The 21,918-nt window shown below is 41.3% G+C and overlaps 1 protein-coding gene across 1 annotated transcript in view; it reads left to right on the top strand.

Moving 5' to 3' along the window:
* The window catches only part of Afp (alpha fetoprotein), a 29,364-nt gene extending 7,759 nt beyond the window's left edge, over nt 1-21,605 (top strand). Inside the window, exons 4-18 of the mRNA XM_087908881.1 lie at nt 3,345-3,644; nt 4,315-4,366; nt 4,658-4,790; nt 7,922-8,133; nt 9,238-9,370; nt 10,351-10,448; nt 11,914-12,043; nt 13,872-14,086; nt 16,088-16,220; nt 16,887-16,984; nt 17,497-17,635; nt 19,211-19,434; nt 20,513-20,645; nt 21,140-21,194; nt 21,472-21,605. Coding sequence (XP_087765007.1) covers nt 3,560-3,644; nt 4,315-4,366; nt 4,658-4,790; nt 7,922-8,133; nt 9,238-9,370; nt 10,351-10,448; nt 11,914-12,043; nt 13,872-14,086; nt 16,088-16,220; nt 16,887-16,984; nt 17,497-17,635; nt 19,211-19,434; nt 20,513-20,645; nt 21,140-21,184 — 1,830 coding nt within the window. The 5' untranslated portion in view covers nt 3,345-3,559 and the 3' untranslated portion in view covers nt 21,185-21,194; nt 21,472-21,605. The remainder of the gene's footprint in view (nt 1-3,344; nt 3,645-4,314; nt 4,367-4,657; nt 4,791-7,921; nt 8,134-9,237; nt 9,371-10,350; nt 10,449-11,913; nt 12,044-13,871; nt 14,087-16,087; nt 16,221-16,886; nt 16,985-17,496; nt 17,636-19,210; nt 19,435-20,512; nt 20,646-21,139; nt 21,195-21,471) is intronic.
* Nucleotides 21,606-21,918: the final 313 nt, after the last annotated feature.

The following is a 21,918-nucleotide window of genomic DNA, read 5'->3' as shown; positions in this document are numbered from 1 at the left end:
AGTTGCTTGCCTAATGTCACCTGACTGACAGTCGCTACAGTCAAGGCTGGATCCTTCCTTATACCAAAGTCCAGGTGGTCAGGCCATGTTGGTTTTGCGTGGTTCCGTGGACTTAGGAAGAAGAGCAGGGGACAAGCATCTGGGGTGAGCTCAGCGCTATGACTAAGCTTTGAGTAAAGGCACACATGGGCTTCTGCTTGTTTGCTTTGCTGTTAGAAACCTCACACAAAGATAAGTGAGGGGGCAAAATTCAAACCCGGTCGCCATATCCACGAGTTTACCTGTGACCCTGTGGCGCCATTCCGGTCACATGCTTTGGAACTGCAGAATTTCACGCCATAAGGCAGAGTGCACAGATGGATTAAGGGACGATGCAAATCCAGCAGGTCCAGGGCTGATCCGGGCCGTTCCTCCTGGTTTAGGTGTAGGAGCATGCCAGTGACTTTGGTGGTAGATATAACATGTCTCTGTCTTGACGTGTACATATTTTCTGTAGTTGTTTACATATTTATGTGCATATTCATATATAGCATGATTAATAAAAACCCAGATACAGATATTGGGGTTCAACCTGAAGATTAGAAAAGCAAAGCAGTCAGCCACTGACTCTTAAACCTCTCAGCCCGTTAGAACATCCTGTCTCACAGAAGAGACTGTCAGATATGCTAGGCCTGTGGGCCAATGATAGATGGCCCATCCAAATGTAGCATGATTAATAAAAACCCAGATACAGATATTGGGGTTCAACCTGAAGACAAGAAAAGCAAAGCAGTCAGTCACTGGCTCTTATCTCTACCTCATCTGAAAATGGCAATCCTGCCTCTGGGATTCATAATTTCAAATATCATATTTACTAGATCTTATTACACATGATCTGTCTAGCCATTTTGAAAAGATGATGAAACTGGGTGCGTGGCCTTGCAGATCATATACATACTAGTCTAAAACTTGAGGTAAGATTTGTTAAGGTTGGAAGATCTCAGAGAGGTCAGGAGTGGTGGAACACACCTGTAATTCAGGACCTTGTAAGCTGAGGTAGAAAAACCACAAACTCAAAGCCAGTTTTCCACAAACCATCCAAACAGTTGACCAGCCAAGTGATCAAACTAAGAAAAACATCTCAAAGCATATAAATCCTGGAAGTTATCAAATGGAAACTCTTATTCCATTTTAAACCCTTGTCATTGAATAAACACCTTCATTATCCATTCAGAAAGTGTTGCGTTCTGCTTTGACACCATGCTCAGGGACACGCGTTGGAATTGTTTATCTGAGTTAGGGCAAGTGTGTAGAGCCTGAACCATAAAAACCATATTTCAATTTTTTATACCCAGTGCTTTACGGTCTGAGCTTTTCAGTTCTTCAGAGTACTGTTATCATCACACATTTGTGTAACACCCAATGTTAAGGCATAGCCATCTCCCTGTGCCAAAAGGCTGGACAAGGAAAGTCTGCCCCTTCTTAGAGGGTACACAAGCTGGGTCTGTGTCTGAGATCAGATTCCTCTAGAGATGAAACATAAGGTGGTCTGACCACAGGAAGTGAAAACATAAATAAATGGAACACTCAAGAAGCTCAAAAAATCAGCACTGCTTGTGGTATGATAAATGTCTCCATCCGAACTGCTGCTGGTGAGCTAAGTCTTTGTTTAGACATTAGGTCACTTGATACATCATGCACAGTCTAAAATATACCCAGCTTATTTCAAGCATCCATTGTTATTTTATTCAATGAGGAGGAAAGGAAGGAAAGTGAAGGAAAAGGAGAGTGAGGAAGGGAAGGACGGAGGGAGGGAGAGAGAGAGAGAGAGAGAGAGAAGAGAAGAGAGAGAGGGTCTTAGTCACTTGCAATCTAGAAAGCTAATGCTTAGATGCCATGACATACCATTCCTGTGCATTAGTCTACTTATTTTGAGTAGAGTAAGGAGAACAGGTGAGGACTAAGAACGATGTCATTCGTTTTTTCCTGCTTTCTATTAGTGATACATTATGAGAATCTTTCCATTGCATTAACCATTGCTCCACAAAATTGGTTCAATAGCTGCCTTTCACTCCATTTTATGAGTGTACTATAATCATTTTCTCGTACAGATCATTTGTTCCTGTAATCATCTTTATAAAAAATAACTGCTCATGGGCTAGATTGATTGCTCAGTAGTTACCGCACTCTCTGCTCCAGGGGATCTAACACCCTCTTCTGACGTCCTCAGGCAATAGGCACACACATGATGCACAGACATACATTTAATCAAAAACACCCAAGCACATAAAATACATGTCTAAACAATGAATTCAAAAAATAAAAACTGCAATAAAACTGATCACATATGAAGTCTTAGAAAGCACTGATGCCCGGATCTTAACTGCACAGGTTCTGACTTGTTAGCTTGAGTTATAGTTTAGGTAAACATTGGGAACTTGTAAGCGTTTGCAGGTACTCTAATGTGTAGAGAAGTTAAGTTGCCACAGACTCTACGACATAGATGGTGAAGGTATGAGAAGAAGCACTCTTAGGGTCAGATGTGTATCAGTGCTTATTGCTTAGTATGGCCATAACCATCTTGAGCTGCCGAGTGGTGATGGAGCTGACTCACTTACCTGGGGTGTGCATAAATATAGAATTGTCGATGATAGAGCTGACCCTCTTACCTGTGACATACATGCAGAATTGTGGGCGATGAAGCTGACTCACTTACCTGTGACATACATACAGAATTGTGGATGATGGAGTTGACCCTCTAACTTGTGTCAAAGATGCAGAATTGAGGATGATGGAGCTGACTCTCACCTACTTATGACATACATACAGAATTGTGAATGATGGAGCTGACCCACTTAGCTTGGCATACATAAATACAAAATTGTGGATGATGGAGCTGACTCACTTAACTGTGACATACATACAGAATTGAGGAAGATGGAGCTGACCCACTTACCTATGACATACATTGTTCTTTGGTATCTTAATTAGAATGAGACTTATTTAATCAAGGTTTATGCTGTAAGTTTTCTGTGTTAAATCATACATAGTACATTAAATAAAGTATACCTTATTGACAAATTTTTGAGTTTAATAATAACACTATAATCAAAAATAGATTCATTAATGAAGAGCCTGAATTAAACAATATGTTCAGTGACTAGCATATGATATGTATTTTATTATTTTTAAAAGAATGTATTTTGAGTTACATAGTAAGTCTAGTATCTTTCCTTTGTGGCTATATCAATGTTCTAAATTGAAATAAAAATTATTCTTCAGCTTAGGGGAATTATTTGAACAGGTTAGTTGGAGAAGAACTTTGCAGCGTCTGCAAGATGTTTTTTCTTTTTTCCACTCTGAAGTGGTCTGTGTCCTTGAACATAAGACACAAGTGACCCCTGTGCTGTTAATTATTGGCAAATTGCCCCATCTCAACCTAAGGAAGTAAAGTAACATGTTTGCCAGCCGATGGTTACTAGTTAACAGGCATCACTTAAGAAGGGTATAAAAGGACGCCAGCAGGACCGCTCTGCATGTTCGGCTTCTACCACTGCCAACGACGAGCAAACCAGCCACCATGAAGTGGAGGGCGTCCATTCTTGTCGTCTTCCTGCTAAGTTTTGCTGACTCCAAAGTGCTGCATAGAAATGAGTTTGGAATAGGTAAGATGCTATATAACTTAGGAGCTATTTTTCTATGACAAAATTCTTCAAAACTCTCACATTTGCATCTCTTCAACTGTCTTGATTTAGGCGTCGTATTTGCTGTTGTGGACGAGGAAAGGATTTAACTGGTGGCTAGATCCGGGTGAAGCAGATCTTGTAATTGTACAAGAGGCTTAGAAAACCACAGCGATGTTAAACACAATTAGCTTTTGTGTAGTCCATGCTCAATCATTTTTGATCTATTTATTTAATCTCATATATGTACATATGTATGAGAAGACATGAAACCAGGCCCCACTCCTAGCTCCTTCAGACTGACTAAAAGCATAGCATTTTTTATTCTCATTAAGGGCTAATTGTTTGACTGCAGTCAAAGCATCACTGTGTTTATGCCAATTGTAGCGTGATTATGCGCAAAGGCTACTAAAATAAGTCAATGAGAATATTGTACTGTTAGGGAGACAAATAGCGTTAAGTCTGTAATTGATCAGTCTGGTTAATTTCGTTCCTTAACCTTCCAGTTTTCCCAAGTGTACAATTAAGATATTTGGATAGGCCATTCTTAATAACGTCTCAGCTCTAAAAGTTATAGTTTGGGTTGAAATTCTACAGTGCTTGCTTTCCCAGATGAAAAAAATCACTTGTCAAAATCTCTTCTGTTTTTCAGCTTCCACATTAGATTCTTCCCAGTGCTCGACAGAGAAGAATTTACTTAGCCTGTAAGTTTTGCTTGCATAATGCATTGCAGATATGCCATGCCAAAAAAACAAATTTAGATAATTGAATATGAGGGTTTTTTTGTTTTTTTTTTTTTTGTGGGGAGTTCAAGACAAGGTTTCTCTGTAGCTTTGGAACCCGTCCTGGAACTTGCTTTGTAGACCAGGCTGGTCTCGAACTCATAGCGCTGTCTAAAGAGATCAGGTCATAAGCCACCCAGAGAGAAAGCTGTTCTTGGAACACAAGTGTGACCGCGTCTGGTCCCTAAGCCCCTGTATGTGGTTTTATTTCAGCGCCACCATCACCTTTTCCCAGTTAGTTCCCGAAGCCACCTTGGAGGAAGTAAGCAAAATGACGAGTGACGTGTTGACGGCGATTAAGAAACCCTCGAGCGACGAGCAGCATGGAGGGTGTTTAGAAAACCAGGTGAGTGACCTCGCCAAAACTCGGCCTGTGGAAGAGAAGATGCCGGGAAGATGGGGTTTAGTTATCTGAAAACCGGTTGTATGAACGCAGGGTTTGTTTGGTTCTGAAGTCCTCAACAGCTCTGATGCAATGCAAGTGGCTGCTAAAAAGAGCCATGATTACCATGGCGACTCGGCTAAGGTTACAGAGTGAGGTTCTCTCTTCTTTGAGCTTTTATATCTACGCCATTCAGGGTGTCATTAAGACCGTTTAGAGTTGTCATGGAGATTTATGGTAACTGCGAATGGCGGTTCATTTTCTCTTAGGCACACAGTGTTGCTGGCATCTTCCTAGGAATTACTGCAGATGCATTACTAATAGAAACACTCCATGGAAGATGATGTCCACCAATCGGAACATCTGTCCAGTGAACTAAGAGAAATTGGCTGCAGCTTATCGTCAGAATCCCCATCTTATTTATAAATGCTAAATCATCAAGTTATATAATAATCTCTATCTGTTATATAATCAAAATTTTACGTAAAATTTTATTATTGTATTATATAACAATAATAATTAAATTAGTTAAATCTCAATAATAATCCTCCAAGGCTGGGAACAATTTTTCTGGACAGGAAACAGAGGCCCAGAGGAGTTATTCCTTTAGGGAACTGTAGTTTGGCAGGACTGGTTTAAATAAGGACCTCTGGCTCCAGAAATAAGACCCTTAGGAGGCTCCTCCCACTGTTCAGCAGTGCGCAGTGAGTGTGAGGCTCATAGCAGGTTGTTTGGGTTGTCGGGTGCAGTAAACACACAGAAGCATCAGTGTCTGGTACCCAGGTACGTCAGAGTTTCAGAAAAACAACCGAGTTTAAGTACACAGTCGTACTGGTGTAGAAATGGTTATTATTCTTTAGTTTACTTTTGTATAAAAATGGACTTTATATTGTTTTGAAATTATTCAAGTATGGAGCAAAATTCCCAGAGCTCTGTCCCAGTGGAGTTGAAGTGGCCAAAATGTTACGTGTCTGAGCACTGTATGGAAGATCTCCTTTAAAAAAAATGTATATTTTAAAATGCATTCTTTGAAACTTTCTTACAAAGTATTTTGGTCACATTCATGCTCCCAGTCCTCCTTCCGCATCCTCCAGATTGCTCCTGCTATTACGTCTCTATCTCAGTTTTGTTTCTTTTTCTTAAAAATCCACAGTGTCTTTCAGCATGTGCATGGGCATAGGGCCATCCACGGGCACATGTGCCAAGAGTCATACCCCGTAGAAAACCTACTGTTGTCTTCCAGCAGCCAATAACTGCCAGTAACTCCTCTGCAAAGGCTGGGCCTTTCTGAGCCCCTTTCCACCCACACGGGAGTTTTGACTAGCTTGGTTCTACGCAGGTCTTGTACAGACAACCACAGCCATGGTAACTTCAAGTGGACAATTGCCCTGTTGTTCTGAAAACAGTTTTACAGACATTCTCCTTCAATCTGTGGCTCTTACAATCTTCCCCCGCCCTTTCCCAATGTACTGTGACTCTTGAGGGTAAAGAGTGTCCCCTCTCTATATATGTCCCATTTAGGACTGAACACTCCATAGCCACTGATCTGCACTTTGACCAAAGTGAATCTCTGTATTAATCAGCAGCCCCTACAAACAGAAGCTTCAGGAATGCAGGCTGAGGGCTGCACTAGCTCTGGCTATAGTGATGAGTGTTTAGACGGCAGTCTGATACTGTGTCCATCCAGTAAAATAAATAGATGTAGGTTTCCTCTTAGGGCCTATGACATACTCAACCGTGGGTTCTTGGCTCCGTTTACAGTGCCAGGCATGGATTCCACACTGTGAGAGCCGGCCTGAAATCCAGTCAGAGCACTGTGGCCCACCCTTGTGAGTTTGTGCCTGTGTTGCACCAAAGGATATACCGTAGCCAGGCTAATTGTTACTGTACAGTTAACAACTGTATAGTTTGCACAGGGTAAGACTGTAGATTAGATGACTTTTCAACCCCAGCAGCTTGCACGGAAACTGCTGGCATTATGAAATCTTAGCCAGTAAGATGACAACTTCAGATGCTTCCTAAAACGCTAAGATGCATGAATTGCTAGTATTCCTTGGTTTGTATATTTGGTTTTGTCTTTCTCTCTTAGTTAGTTAAAAACGTGTATATGAATTATGCCAAAACCACCTCATATTGCAACTTTTTTTTCAATTAGAGTTCAGGATACTGTTACAGATTGGGTGATTTGACCCTGCAAATTCAAGAGGTTTCTCTAAAGGAAACAAACATGGTGATTATATGAGATTACTCCTGTAATCTCAGTGCTCAGAAGGGGGTGGGGGCAAGGGAATCCGAGTTTGAGGCCAGGCTAGTTCACATAGGGAGTTTCAGGCAGCCAGGATCACATCATGAAGAGAAACTATCCTAACCAACCAGAGAACATCAATAATCAAAAGTGAATATTGAGAATTAGGGTCTTAAGTAAGACTGTCAAGATTTTAAGAATGTTAATAATTATAATAGCTAAAGATTTTCCTAAAATGAATGAAACATGCATTTTTAGAGACTTACTTTAGAATACTGGTCTTGTCTAATCTCATTGAATTTAGGCACTAAGGAAAAAAGCATTTTAAAAGCATTGCAGCTACATCTGTAATTATGACTAATGAAGGGTGGTCCTATTTTTAGTCCACTTTGAGGTCATTTCTATTTTTAATTGAAAATAATATCCAATTTTAGACTATTGTCCTGTTGTTAGAAGGCCAAAGGGAATGAGCATCTATAAAATAACGAGGAAAGATTTTATTTTCTGGCGGCTAAATTTTTCGTGAAATAAAAGAGTAACATCACTTAATTTAAAATCAAGATAGGAAAGATAAGCAATTGCATGGCCCCCTTTTCTTTTAACATAAAATAACTATGTCTCATGGTCACATGTGCTACCCAAGGATGTAAATTAGAAGCCCTTCACCCTAAAATCCACCAAAGAAAGTGATCACTTCAGATCAAGAGGAAACCTCTTGAACATGTGCAGGGGACTTTCTTAATTTACTGGTTTCATTTCAGATATTGGAAAACTTTCCACATCTGTTCCAGTGGAGTTCATGGCTTTTCATTTAAAAAAAAAAAAAAACCAAAAGACTTTGTTTTCCCAGATGTCTGTGTTTCTGGACGAAATTTGCCACGAGAAGGAACTCTCTGACAAGTATGGATTCGCAGACTGCTGCAGTCAAAGTGGGGACAAAAGACACCAGTGTTTGCTCGCCCGCAAGAAGACGGCTTCAGCCACTGTCTTGCCCTTTAACTTCCCAGAAGCTGCCGAGAGTTGCAAGGCATACAAAGAAAACAGGGAGATGTTCATGAACAGGTAAGGACCCTCCGCCGGGTGGTCAGTGTTTCTGCTGTCTATAAGTGTACTCCAGAGTGCGTAGAAGTCGGGAATAATATCCAGGGTGTGTCTGCTGAGGGCTACACAAAGACTACCTTCAGGGCTCCCGTTAACTAAGGCTGTGAGATGCGGGACAGACCACCACCTCTGTCCTTCAGCCTCCCGAGACCTTATCTCTTTCCCACTTTCAAAGTTTTGGTTTTGCTTCACCCCAAAATACAACAGTATTGCAAAGAATGACTTCTGAGAGCCAAGAATTTATGTATCACACTCACTAAAATGATGATTAAGATTGTATAGTCAGATAACAATGGAACAAAAGTGCTTGATGCACATGGTTGGATGAATTCTCATAAACTTTGTTGCTACCCATTCCCCGTCCTTTAAAAATATCTCATTTTATTTTTGAGTCAGGGTCTCATGAAATCCAAGCTGGTCTTGAACTAAGTATGTAGCTAAGCATGAGTTTGAACTTCTGATCCTTCTGCCTCCATCTTCCAAGCGCTACGGTTACAGGCATATACAAACATGCATACACTCATTTATATACCTATCTTCTGTATCTCTCTCTATCCATGCGTGCATTTATATATCTCTCTCTATCTAATCTATATATTTACATTTATCTATATATTTATATCTATATCCCTCTCTATCTATCTATCTATATCTATATCTATCTATCTATATCTATATATGTGTATATATAGATAGAGAGAGAGAGAGGGGAGGGAGGTAGGGGAGGACTTGCTAGGGTGGTTACCTAGAAATCTGGCCTTGCTGATTCCCCAGACATGTCTGGACAGATGTACTGAAAAAGACATTTTGATAAGAATCTTAGCATATTTGTTTATTTTCATAATAGACTCTGGTACAATGTACTGGATCTTTTCTCCCGAGGTTGATGGAGAGGAACATCTTTGATAGCGTCTGGAAAAGCACACACACTTTCCCTGTAGCAGCACAGTAAAGGAAAAGCCCAGTGCACTCCATTGCTTTTGCTGTTATCCAACTCTCTCACCAAATCCCAGAGTAGCTGCTGCCCACTCATGTTTGCAAATCTCCATGCTGTCACCTCCATAGGGTCATCTATGAAGTGTCAAGAAGGTACTCCTTCATGTACGCACCTGCCATTCTTTCCTTGGCTGCTCAGTACGACAAGGCAGTCCCAGTGTGCTGCAAAGCTGAAAACCCAGAGGAATGCTTCCAGACAAAGGTGGTAACTCTGTGCAGCTCTGTGAACCTAGATGGGGTCTAGCTATGGCTCGGGAAAGCAGGGTTAAAAGTGGACATATGGCTCGTGTGGAGAAATATGACTCTCTTCAGAGAGAGGGCCATTCTTTTCCATCCCAGTGAATATCCCATTATCAATGAAACCTCCTTTAATATTTATAGTTGCAGTTAGAAACACTATCCCTAACGGTAAGGCACAAGTTTAGGCCAAAGTAAAATGTGTGTAATTTGCGGCTCCATGAATCAGCATGTACTGAATCTCTAAAGAAAGCAGACGTAATAGCAATCCACATGGAAGAGGTGACTTGGTAGCTATAAACCGGACAGAAGATGGAGCTGTGTTTCTTCTGCAGGGCAGAACAATGACATGCTCCCTATAGCTTCTCATACAAGCATGAGACAATATTCATACACAATCCACGACCCCACGGATAACTGACAGCCTACTACGAGTTCAACCAGAGCCAAAGAAGCTGAACATTGGTGGCGTTATTCTTACATCAGCAAAAAGGAGCATACTTCAGCTTCTGGTTTTTGCTTGCTTACTTTCCTTTGCTTTTTGAGACAGTCTTGTTATATAGCCCCAACTGGGCCCAGATTCCTAAGAATCACATGACTTTCCTCAATACAGATTGTGACGCAATCTTGGTTTTTTTGTTTTTTTTTTTTGGAGCAGGAGCCATCAGGCTTCTTGCCCGAGGCTGGAAAGGCACAGCCCCAGTATCAAAACAATGATGCTTTGTTTTGAAGCATTCTAAATAAATCTCAGCCATATATACATAAGAATTCATCTAAAAGTCATTAAGAAGTAGTGTGTTTAATTGTCTGGTGATTCTAAGCTTAGTAAAAAAACAATACTCCATGCGCTTTCATGTGTTGTCTGTATTCACTGCTTTTTTGATTCTTAGAAAGAATACATGCACTTTCTTTTTTTAAAAACCACTTTGCCTCTTCTGCATCTAGAGAGCATCAATTGCCAAGGAACTAAGAGAAGGAAGCCTGATGAATGAGCACGTGTGTGCGGTAATAAGGAAGTTTGGACCCCGAAACCTCCAGGCCACGTAAGTTTAAGCTTCTATAGAGGCAATCAGTCAGGCGCTGTAGAATTGTGTTCATTTTTCTCAATGCCACCAAAGTCCCCTTTGGTGAGGCCGACTGCGACTACAGTCATGCAATCTCAGGATCAGAAGGAAGTCATCCGATCGGTTGGCCATTGATTAATTACAAAAGCCTCACTGGCATGATATTCGAGAGAGAATTTTAAGGTTTATGTTGTTGGCCTGTTCTGGACTCTTCAGTTTCCGACCGCGATCAAACCATACCACCTCATTAGCCCATATTTCCTAGCTCCTCTAAAAAGTAGACCAACCCCCACGGAGGGGCATCTCCACTAGGTTACTTGTTGCCTAGCAAGAAATTCTTCATGTTCACAGTGATTCCTAATCTGTTCCCTTGCCAAGTGTTGCTTCTTATTAAAATATTGCCTTGAGGCAACAGCTTTAGAACCCGGCAATGGCAGGTGAAAAGACAGTTCTGAGTGCCGTGAGTCACGAGCATTGTGCGCAGCTGAGACTCAGTGGGTGTTTACAGTCCCGCCGTGAGTTCCAAAGACTGGCTGGCACTTCCTGGACGAGGCCAGGCGTTCCCTTCTATTACCTCCCAATTCTGCTAGAAACCTAGCGGTCAATTCATGAAGTACTTAAAAAAATCCATGTTAGGAGTAAAATAGAAATGAAGAAACAATTACAGCAGCGGCACAATGTATACCTATCAGCAATAAAAGCCGCATGCTTCCCGGTTATCGCCCCCTCCCTCTTCATCAGCTGCAATGACCCAAGCATCTACTCAAGGAAGCAGGACATTTGCGCGGATAGCCCTTCGCATGAATGGAATCCTCAGCTGGAGGCAGCTTTGTTTTATATTGTCCTTCCGCCTTGAGCTGATGGCTTGTCTCCAACGTTGAGCCTTCTCCGCTTCGATCATTTCTCTGATTTCTGCGTCTGCACCCCTCCCTGGTTTCTCACAAGTATTTATTTCTATGAAATGAAAAGCAATTGTTATTTTCAATGAATTTTCCCGCCCCTTCATCAGTTATTCTGTCAGAAAAATATCTTTTTGAGGCAGAATCTGGTAGTTGAGGCTGGATTCGGATTCCCCATTCTCCCACCTCCTGCTCCTGTTTATTGAAATTATAGACGAGTGCCACCAAGTGTGCCACTAGGTCACCAAATGCTCGGGGTCAGGGAAGAACAAACAAGGACACCACGGATCTTGAGTCCCTAGAAAATCTTTGCGGTGCTATAAATTACTTCCAAATCAATTGGGGACCTAGCCCACAATCTACAGAGCTTCTACATAGAGAGGTGGGGCCAAAGCTGGTGAGATCTAAGGCATATTTTTTGTAAAATAAGGCATCTCAGATCTTTCCCCCTGGAGGTTCGCTCAACAGATACTCTATAGAAAATGCAATTTTATTCTGATGGATAAACAAGGTGATTTTTTTACAAAAAAATCTTCCTCTCTCAGAACCATTATTAAGATGAGCCAGAAGTTCCCCAAGGCGAATTTCACCGAGATTGAGAAGCTGGTCCTGGATGTGGCCCACATCCATGAGGAGTGCTGTCTAGGGAACGCGCTGGAGTGCCTGCAGGACGGGGTAGGAGTCTCTCTCTTCCTGTGAGGTGGTTTCTGTCGCCTCTCTTTTCACTTCTGCGCACTGGAAATGAAGGCCACCTGCCTGGGCCAGGCAGGGCGCAGGGCCCGTGGCCCAGCCGCCATAGCTGTGGCTCGGCGGAGTTCCAGATTTTCTCAGGGTAGAATTCAAGCTACGTTCTTGATCTCAGTTTTCACTTCATTAGCAATCCCTGTCCCCCTTTGTGAGACTAAGGCACATTTGTTTCTTTATTTGATTGAAATGCAGCGAGTATCTTCTACCAGCTAGCTAGCTAGCTTCTGGTTCACCGGGAGAAGCACTTCTTAGGAAAGCATAAATTGGCATTAAAGAATGTATACTTTAAACAGAGAGATAAGACAATGGCCTTCTTGTAGTTATAGACTGTTTTTTGTTGGCCGATATCTCTGCAGGACAATGCCTGCCATATTGAGACATTCTATCATGGTTTAATGACAGATTTACAAGTAAAAATAACTCAAGAAACTTGCACAGGGAAAATGGGAAAATGTCCATTCGTGGCAAGCAGAGGTGTGAATAAATGGGTCTAAAAGAGTTAAAACCCCAAACGCTTAGCAAGAGAATCCATATGAAGTGTCATGTACATGGTGTGGCAATTTGGGGCCAATACTGTGCTTCCTAGACATTAAATGAGAGGTCAGCACACACCCTATCTTGCCCCCTCTCATCCCTGTGACATCAAAGAGACTTAAAAAAAAAACACTGTTGTTAAAGGCTCAAGTGACTTAGAGACGGGGTCAGGAGAGGCTCACTTCAGCACACTCGCATGGCATTTCCTAGAGGTGGTCAGGAAGTCAGCCAGGGGACAGACCAGGACAGACACTAGAGCAGCTGGCACCCCCGTCGCAGTGGATGGACCAGGAAGCACGCGTTTGGGTAGTTATGTGCTCATGTGCATTAAGAATTCATCAGTCGCCGGGCGGGCGGTGGTGGTGCATGCCTTTAATCCCGGCACTTGTTAGGAAGAGGCAGGCGGATCTCAGTGAGTTCGAGGTCAGCCTGGTCTACAAGAGCTAGTTTCAGGATAGGCTCCAAAACTACAGAAAAAAACCCTGTCTCAAAAAATCAAAAGAAAAAAATGTGTTTTGTATGTCTTTAAAGCACAGGTTTCTTGGTTTGTAAGTGACAATTTTATTGATTTTCGTAGATAGCTAAAATAATAGCTTTTAACTTTTGGTACTTTTTCATTGAGAGTAGAAAAAAATAATTTCAGTATTTTAGGGAAGGCTTTAACAACTGAATATTAGGTTTCAGCTGTCGCTGGTGATAATGTCCCTGAGCAGAGACTTTCAAAAGTTTTCTCTCCGGGAATTTTCACCACCGGTTGGTTCGTTGTCTAGAGACTGTCCTCTGGAGGTCAGAGTGGCTCACTGCATATCTTTCTGATGAAGATGGAGAGGAGAGCAAGCAAGGGTAGAATGCCTGTGAATTTTGTCCACTGGAAAATTTCAATACCAATAAAAAGACGCTATCTGGTTTGATCTAGTTTGAGCAGCACGTTTCCTTCTTTTCTTGGAGACTTGTTTATATTAAAATAGATATTAGGACTTAGATGAAAACTATGGGAAGAGGTCTGCAATAAATTAGAAAGCAATGAAGGAAAGCAAGACTGAGCAAAATAAAAAGGGAGAAGAGAGGGGGTAAAGACAGAGATGAGGCAAAAGCCTGTGTTGACCCTGGGTTTTTCCCTTCACCTCTCTGTTGATCTCTTCTTCCACTTCCTTTTCACGCTTCAAGTGTCTACCTCAAAGGATAAATCTCTGAGTCTTATATTGTGTTATGCCCATTTCAGGAAAAAATCATGTCATATATATGCTCTCAACAAGATATTCTGTCAAGCAAAACAGCAGAATGCTGCAAATTGCCCACACTGGAACTTGGCTATTGCATAATTCATGCAGAGAATGACAACATACCTGAAGGCCTGTCTCCAAATCTCAATGAGGTTTTGGGAGATAGAAATTTTGGCCAACTTTCTTCGGAGGAAAAAATCATATACATGGCAAGGTAAGATACCCTGTACATGTGTGTTCACAATGATAAAGACCATCGTGAGACTGGAAGCTTAGTGTTGTGGGATTGGGGAGTGGTGGCTATAGGCTTTGAGCTCTGCTGAGGTGTCTGTGTAGATGCTGTGAACCCAAGGATTCACAACCACAGAGCTAGAGACTAGGAGTGAGATCTACGGTAGAGAGACCAGACTTCCACAAGGACCACTATTAATTGGCTTGCTTATGAATCTAAATATTGTTTTCTATTTTCTCATGAAATGAGGAATGACATTCTCTTTACGTATCTCATATGATAGCCACCATGAACTTGTCAAGATAATCTAGATATTTCTGTAATAAGGAAAGCTTAGATGCCAAGTTGGCACAGAGGGTAAAAAGTGCTTGCTGCATAAGCCTGACCACCTGAGTTCAGACCAAGGAAATTGGAGTGATTGAACCGATTTCCAAAAGTGCTACTTGACAACACTCGCAAGCTATGGCATGTGTGTTCTTCCTCCAGAACTAATAGATAAAGAAAATTAAATTTAAAAACAAGAAGAGCCCAAGATCATAAATAGAGTCTTCTGCTATACATGTTTTTAAGAACCGTTCCCCTAAATATAACTCAACAGCTAGAGCCAGATATAAGGCCTTTCCTTGCAGCAGATTGCTAGATATTTATTGACTTTTTAAGCCAATGAAAACGTGTTTAGAGATACTTGCACAATGGTAATTTTTGTAGTATAACCAATAGGCATGTGCTCATTCTATTCGCTAACAGTCGAGTTAATACTTTTTCCTTTATTGTATGTACCTATGGATGCTGTTAGAGAGGAATCCGTGCAGCTATTAGGACATTAAACTTAATGATTTCCCAGGGCCTTTCTCAATTTAAGAGCCTGGTTCTAATGCAGCAATGAAAACGATGGCTCAATCTTCTCCCCAGCATTCCCAGAAGATGTAGCTCTTTTGTTGTGTAAAATCAGCTATTCACACATCATTTGTACTGCTAAATAAGATTGTGAACACCAAAACAAAGACTAGATTGAGGAGACACATCTAGAGATTTTTTTTTTTTTGGTGTTATAAATAAACACCACCAATATGCATAATTCTGGAGCACAACTTATACTAAAGAGCTATCTTTTGGTTTATATATGCATACAGATCTAAGAAAGTTAATAGTCTTCTTCATAGAAACAGGCCTACAGTGGCAAAGATATTTCAGTGGAAATTGTCTCAGCGAGGCAGGATCTTCCTCCAAGGCCTTGCCCTTTCTCCACGCACTCCCTTGCCGCTGGATCACTACCCAAAGGAGGTGTGCTTGACCACAGCCAAATTAGTGACCACGCTTCTTTGGGTGCCAGCCCTCTTCCTTTATTTTCTCCACTGATTTATCCCTACCAAAGATAGATGATCCAGTAAAGCTTGCTTCTGCCTCCTTATAACAAATGCTTGGGGAAGGAGAGGTATTTTTCTCTTTCAGGGTGTTAGCTCTTCACCATTTAGAGCAATTTTAGCATCCAGGACAGTCTGGAAAATATACCTTTTGGGTGAATCATACCTGTTGGATAAATCACACAGCTAAAAAGCCAAAGTGAGATAGGAAACAAAACAAAATAGCATTATTTGCAATAATCTTCTTTAATTAAAAATCATTTCACATACATGCATACATAGTTTTAGACCTACGTTACATGTATGAGAAAATAGGCACTGGATACCTGACTCTGGCTTATTCACTCAATCTAATCATTGTCAGTTCCATCTATTTTCTAGAAAATGCCATGATTTCATGAAAGGCCATGTTACAGGGTGATTTAAGGGACTATATATATAGACTGCACTGGTAGTTTTGCTGTTCATAGAATTCAAATTATGTTTGTTTTTTCTGCTTCACTTGCTATTTGATTTTTTAATACGCTATACTCTGACTATTATATTGGAATGCTTAGAGAATGAGCAGTGTAATTTCATCTTAGTTCCAAAAATGTGATATTTTTCCTACATATTTCAGATTTCTTTATGAATATTCAAGAAGACATACCATGTCTGCCGTCCCAGTCATTCTAAGGATTGCTAAAACATACCAGGAGATAATGGAGAAGTGTGCCCAGGCTGAAAATTCACCTGCATGCCAGAACAATGGGGTAGGCTGCTCTAGAACTTAGAGGATAGTCTATAAATCTGCACTGATCGGAACCACTGAAAATACTGTTTGTAAACCGGTGAGCTGACTCATGGTTCAGCAGGTAAAGGTACCTGCTCTGTGAGCCTGGGGAACAGGGTTGGGCTGTTGGGTGCCATGAAAAAGGAGAAGGAAAGGAAATCTCTTCCACAAAGCTGGAGTGGCTTCCACATGTGCCCTTTGGCACGTGCTCCTCACCGAATAATAAAACAGAAACTATTTTATTAAGATAATTAAAATAAAAATGAGCTTTTTAACTAGCAATTAGCTAGTTAATACCTATAAACTAGTAATCTAACCATTAAGTAATTATGCTAGTCACTAACCAATGGCTTATATAAGAAAAAAATGTTAGTCGAAAGCTCTATGGTGAATAGAATAGAGAGAATATTCGTATTGAACAGCTCGGAGAAGACAAAATCTTATTCGGACACTGCAATCCTCTACCCAGTGATTATATCCTCTAGAGCTCATCTGTTTTAATTCTCAAAAAAGTCACACTCTGTCACCTTTAATGTTTTCTAAAGGCTTCTAAGATTGGTCTTACAATAGCATAAGATACTGGCATAGAGAACATTGTGTACCTTGGAGGGGAGAGAAATGCATGTGATGATGTCTGCATTTTTAGGAAGAAGAACTTGAGAAACACATCCAGGAGAGCCAGGCCCTGGCTAAGCAGAGCTGTGCTGCCTTCCAGAAGATGGGGCCCTACTACTTACAAAACGAGTACGGTTTTTCTAGTGTTTTAAGTGATTTAAATTTATTAATAGGTGAGGGAAACATAAATTGAAATTCTTAAGCCACTGCGACTCTCACTTCCATCCCCAGTTGGATAGAAGTCAGTATAAACTCAATTACGTGATTCCTCCCAGGTTGTTCCCCTTTAGGGATTGACAAGGACACCTGTGCAGCCAGAGCTGTTGAATTGGTCACGGGTTCCCCAAACCCTGCAGCTTTTTGCAGGAGAGGTGTCTATCTGCTCACAGTCTGCCAAGGTTCCAACAACCAAAGGTCACAGTTGAAATCAAAGTGCTGAGGTTGGAAAGAAAGCAGTTCGCCGCGCTATCTGCACCCCATAGGGATACGTGGGGAGGTCGCGGGTATATGGAGTGATTATCAGAACGGTGATTCTCCATTGCTGGGCCATAAGTTTCATGCCTTCTGGCACCAAAAGTAGGTCCTTGAGGAGGAAGAAGGAGCAAAAACTAGTGACGACACTGTCAAAATGCCCCTTTCAGGTTCCTCATTGCTTACACGAGGAAAGTCCCCCAGCTGACCTCAGCCGAGCTGATAGACCTCACCAGGAAGATGGTGGGCATTGCTTCCACGTGCTGCCAGCTCAGTGAGGATAAGTGGTCTGCCTGTGGTGAGGGAGCGGTGAGTATTTCCATGCGAGGAGAAATCGTGGAAACCTATGTGGAGAAGGCGTTGCTTGGTTTCTTCCGTGAGCTCTGACTGAGGCGGATGTGGGAGTGTTGTTTCTCATTGGTTTGCCTTTGTCCGGGCTTCCTATTCTAGAACACCTGGTAGAAGTGCGTGCAGTCGCTTTATTCAAGAACATATAAGCAAGCTTTATGGATAGGAAGGATAATAGCCAATATGTTATTCAACTTATTATTTCTTATTCCCTAAAATCTCACTTTAATATTGAAAAGAAAGGCAAAGCTTTGCGCATAATAGATTTCAATAAGTTGTGTTATTTTAGCCATACTTAGGGATCTGCCTTTTGCAGGCCAGTCTTATCATTACAGTGATATTTGGGGCAGCTTGTTTCCAAGGTAAAGTACAGGAGTAAGATCCATGTTCTGGATAATAACCCCTTCATGTTCACGTCACATTGAAAGGGGACTTCTGCCACTAGGCTTGAGGTGTTTGCATTTGACATTTGAGAATAAAAATTGTACCATTTCTGTAGGATGACCATCTTAGACTAGGTAATCTGAATGATTCACATAGGCTTAGCCTGAGAACAGGAAACACACAAATACGCTAAAAATAATTAAAATTTATAATTAGGTGTTTAAGAGATATCTTTAAAAATATGTGAAATAGGAAGAATCTGTGTTAAAACACACCCATTTTTTCCTGTTAGTTGTGTGTGTGTGTGTGTGTGTGTGTGTGTGTGTGTGTGTGTGTGTGGAAACTGCAAAGGTTGGATTTGTTCTATTCTTACCTTCAGAAAGTGATTCTTTGCATTAAAACCCAACTCAAGTTGAAGAGATAGATAGCTTGGACAATTAAAAGTGTGTACTGCGTTAATCCCAGCACTCAGGAGGCAGAGGCAGGCAGAGTCTGAGTTTGAGGCCCAACTGGTCTACAGAGCAAGTTCCAGGACAGCCAGGGCTACACAGTGAGACTCAGTCTGGGAAAAAAACCAAACCGAATCAAAACAAAAAAGTATGTACTCCTCTTGTAGAGGAGCCAGTTTTGGTTCTCAGCACCTACTGAAAATGACTCTCAAACACCTTTTCCCCCAGATGCAGAGATTTGGTGCTTCTGCCTTTCACAGGCATGCACATTCAACTGCACTTACCACCCCTAAGCCGTATAGTTAGAAATAAAATAAATATTTAAATAAAAGCAAAACTCAACCAGATACACAGAGAAAACGACTTACTCATTGATTTGTACACATCAAGAGAGAGATATTTTTCCTTTTGAAAGTCTGTATGCAACTAGAAGCATATTTTGGACAATCAAATGGCTTTCATCAATATCACACGTGTTAGCATCTGCCACTACATAGTAAGTTTCATCCCAGGTAAATGGGCAAACATTTAAGTCCACAACATGCTATTAGTGTGGCAGCAATGGTACACAGTAAATTTTCATGTTATATCAGTGATAAGTTTCTGAACATTGGGAGTCATTGCATGAGGTTTCTGGAAACGTGAGTCAACTTGGTAGCTCATTTCATTTCCCTGCTTTCTTCTTTTTCCTTCTCCTAACCAGGCTGACCTTTTCATTGGACACTTGTGTATAAGACACGAAGCAAACCCTTTGAACCCCGGTATTGGCCACTGCTGCAACTCTTCCTATTCCAACAGGAGGCCATGCCTCACCAAATTGGTGAGGGATGAAAGCTATGTCCCTCCACCATTTTCTGATGACAAATTCACCTTGAGCAAGGATCTGTGCCAAGCTCAGGGCAAAGCCCTGCAGACCATGAAACAAGAGTAAGACATTGTTATTTTCTACCATGGAGCCTCTGAGACTCCTGCCTGACATTTCATGGGTTCACTAGATCATAACTGCCCTTGAAGCACTAAAGAATCTCTTTAAAATTAGTTCTGTTTCAGTGTTCATACAACCTTGTGGGCAAAGTTGGTTTGGGAAAATCCACTAAGGCAGACAATTTTCTGTTTATAAAAACTTGTCTCTGTCAAGTTTTTATAACAATTAAGATGTATTTTGGGTAGAAGGAAAATGGATGGTCTATTCTGAAAGATCAGGAAAGATCTGTGTAGTGAGTCTGCAATTTCCATTCCAATTATGGGGAATGTGTGGTCCTAAGCAGGTTAATTATATCTGACTCAACAATATCATTTAAAAATAATAAACACACATTTCATTCATGACAAGAGACGTTCTGCAATGACGGGGATGTAGCCAGTGGAACTTACATTCTTCAAACGCCCATGAATTTTAATTTAAATTTCATGATCGCTGACTTTGAACATGGGATTCCTTCCTTGGGAGGGTTCCATTTTGGGAGGGTTCCATTTTTTCTTCACCCCAGTCAGAGGAGTGTTTCAAGAGGTAATCAGAATGGTGCTCCCCCCCCCCACAAGCCTTCTCTATTGCCTTCCTGACTCTAAGTCCAACATGTAATCAATGCTATGTGAGGAGTGTAGGCAGCCAGGGATCCTTGGGTTAAGGTGTGACAATGGCCAGTGTCAGCATCTAGACATCTGGGCTTGTGTGCATGGATAAAGCACACTGTAGAAGAGGGGAAAGGAAAGGATAATGTACGTAAGCAAGACAGCGATCACAGTTGACTCTATAGAAGCATGGAGGATCCTGACACAGTGTTTCATCTGTCACCTGCACCAGGGGAGGCCAGCACCTTGGCATGTTTTGAGCCTCGGTCTTTCTGATGAGAAATGTGAGGGTGAAGTCTGACAATGATGACAACAAGGAGTGATGGCTGAGGGTGGGGCTGCCAGGGCTCAGAAAACGGTCTACTAAAAAAGCATGTTGGGAAAATGCCAATGTACGACAGACTCTCCATTATCCTTTTGTTTTAAACCCCAGGCTTCTCATTAATGTTGTGAAGCAAAAGCCCAGCATAACAGAGGAGCAATATGAGGCTGTCACTGCCGATTTCTCTAGCTTCCTGGAGAAGTGCTGCCAAGCCCAGGAGCGGGATGTCTGCTTTGCAGAAGAGGTGTGTGCTTTATTCCCCAAAGTCCTGGTACAGAGTATCCTGCAGTAAATGATGGAAATAATAGCCTACAATTCTGTAACTTCAAATAATGGCAAATTTAAGCTTTCTTTGGAAATGTTATGAGGTTTAGAATAATAACACTTTTTTCTAAGTACTAGGGAGAATTAAAAATTTAAACTATGTTAAGAGAACCAGTAATTTTGATTTATTTCCTAATAGAGAGAATGATTAAATATATATAAATAATTGATGATAAGGTAGACTGTTTCTGAGCTAAAGTTAATCAGTTTTCATGAACTGGATCTAAAGGGTTCACTAGTTAGTGTTACGTAACCGAGACATCAGGAGAAAATGTTTAGGACATACAGTTGACTCATGAGGAGCACGTTTTTGTACAGCCATGGTAGAAATAAGGAATTGTCTGAGTTGACCTTGTGACTGGCACCACCACCCATCCCTCTCTCTGAACATTTTTATGTGTTCTTGACTTTCAGGGTCCGAAGCTGATTGCAAGAACTCGTGCTGCTTTGGGAGTTTAAACTCCTCCAGGTAACAACAGTTTCAGACCAGGCTACAGAAAGATGCTGGTTCTCCCGAAATATCAACCCGCAGTGATGAGAACCCTAAGACATACCATTAGTTTTCTTTCGAATGAATGTAATATAATAAAACAGGTTTAGTTTAAAATACTGAAACAAAAGTTTGGGAGACTTCAGAGGCTTTAGAAGATGCCATCCTCAGGCCTTCCTACACTCCTATCAGCAAAACATTTTTATCTTCTCTGCCTAGTCAATTAATAACATAAGCTATTTTTTATATTTCACAGGGAAGAGAGGACAAAATGAGTTGATGGCTTGGTGAGAGCTTTCTGGCCTCCTTGTCACTGACAGTAGTGAATGACATGGTGAAGACTTCCATGTGAGACTTCTCTCCCTAAGAAATAAAGACTTCCTAACTGGTTTTCTTCTCTGAGTCTGCTTATTTATGAAACCTAATTTCTTTAGAGAGATCTACATGTCATGGCCTAAAATGGGTCCCATTAAAAGTCACAAGTAATGGCGTTGTAAGAGATGAAAGCCACCCACAATGGAAAGCCACACTAGAGGCTGGATGCCTTGGTGACCTGAGGAAGCGTTCTCAAGATAACCACTGTTAGATGCTGTCTGGCCCCAATGTTCCTTATATGACTACTTAGGTGTCCTAGTGAAAAATTAGGGGGCTGGAAGGATGGCTCAGAGGTTAAGAGCATTGCCTGCTGTTCTAAAGGTCCTGA

The sequence above is a fragment of the Myodes glareolus genome, chromosome 8 (genome assembly GCF_982192425.1).
Source record: "Myodes glareolus chromosome 8, mMyoGla1.1, whole genome shotgun sequence".
NCBI lineage: Eukaryota > Metazoa > Chordata > Mammalia > Rodentia > Cricetidae > Myodes > Myodes glareolus.
The sequence above is the reverse complement of the archived record's forward strand: the minus strand, read 5'-3'. Positions and strand labels throughout refer to the sequence as shown.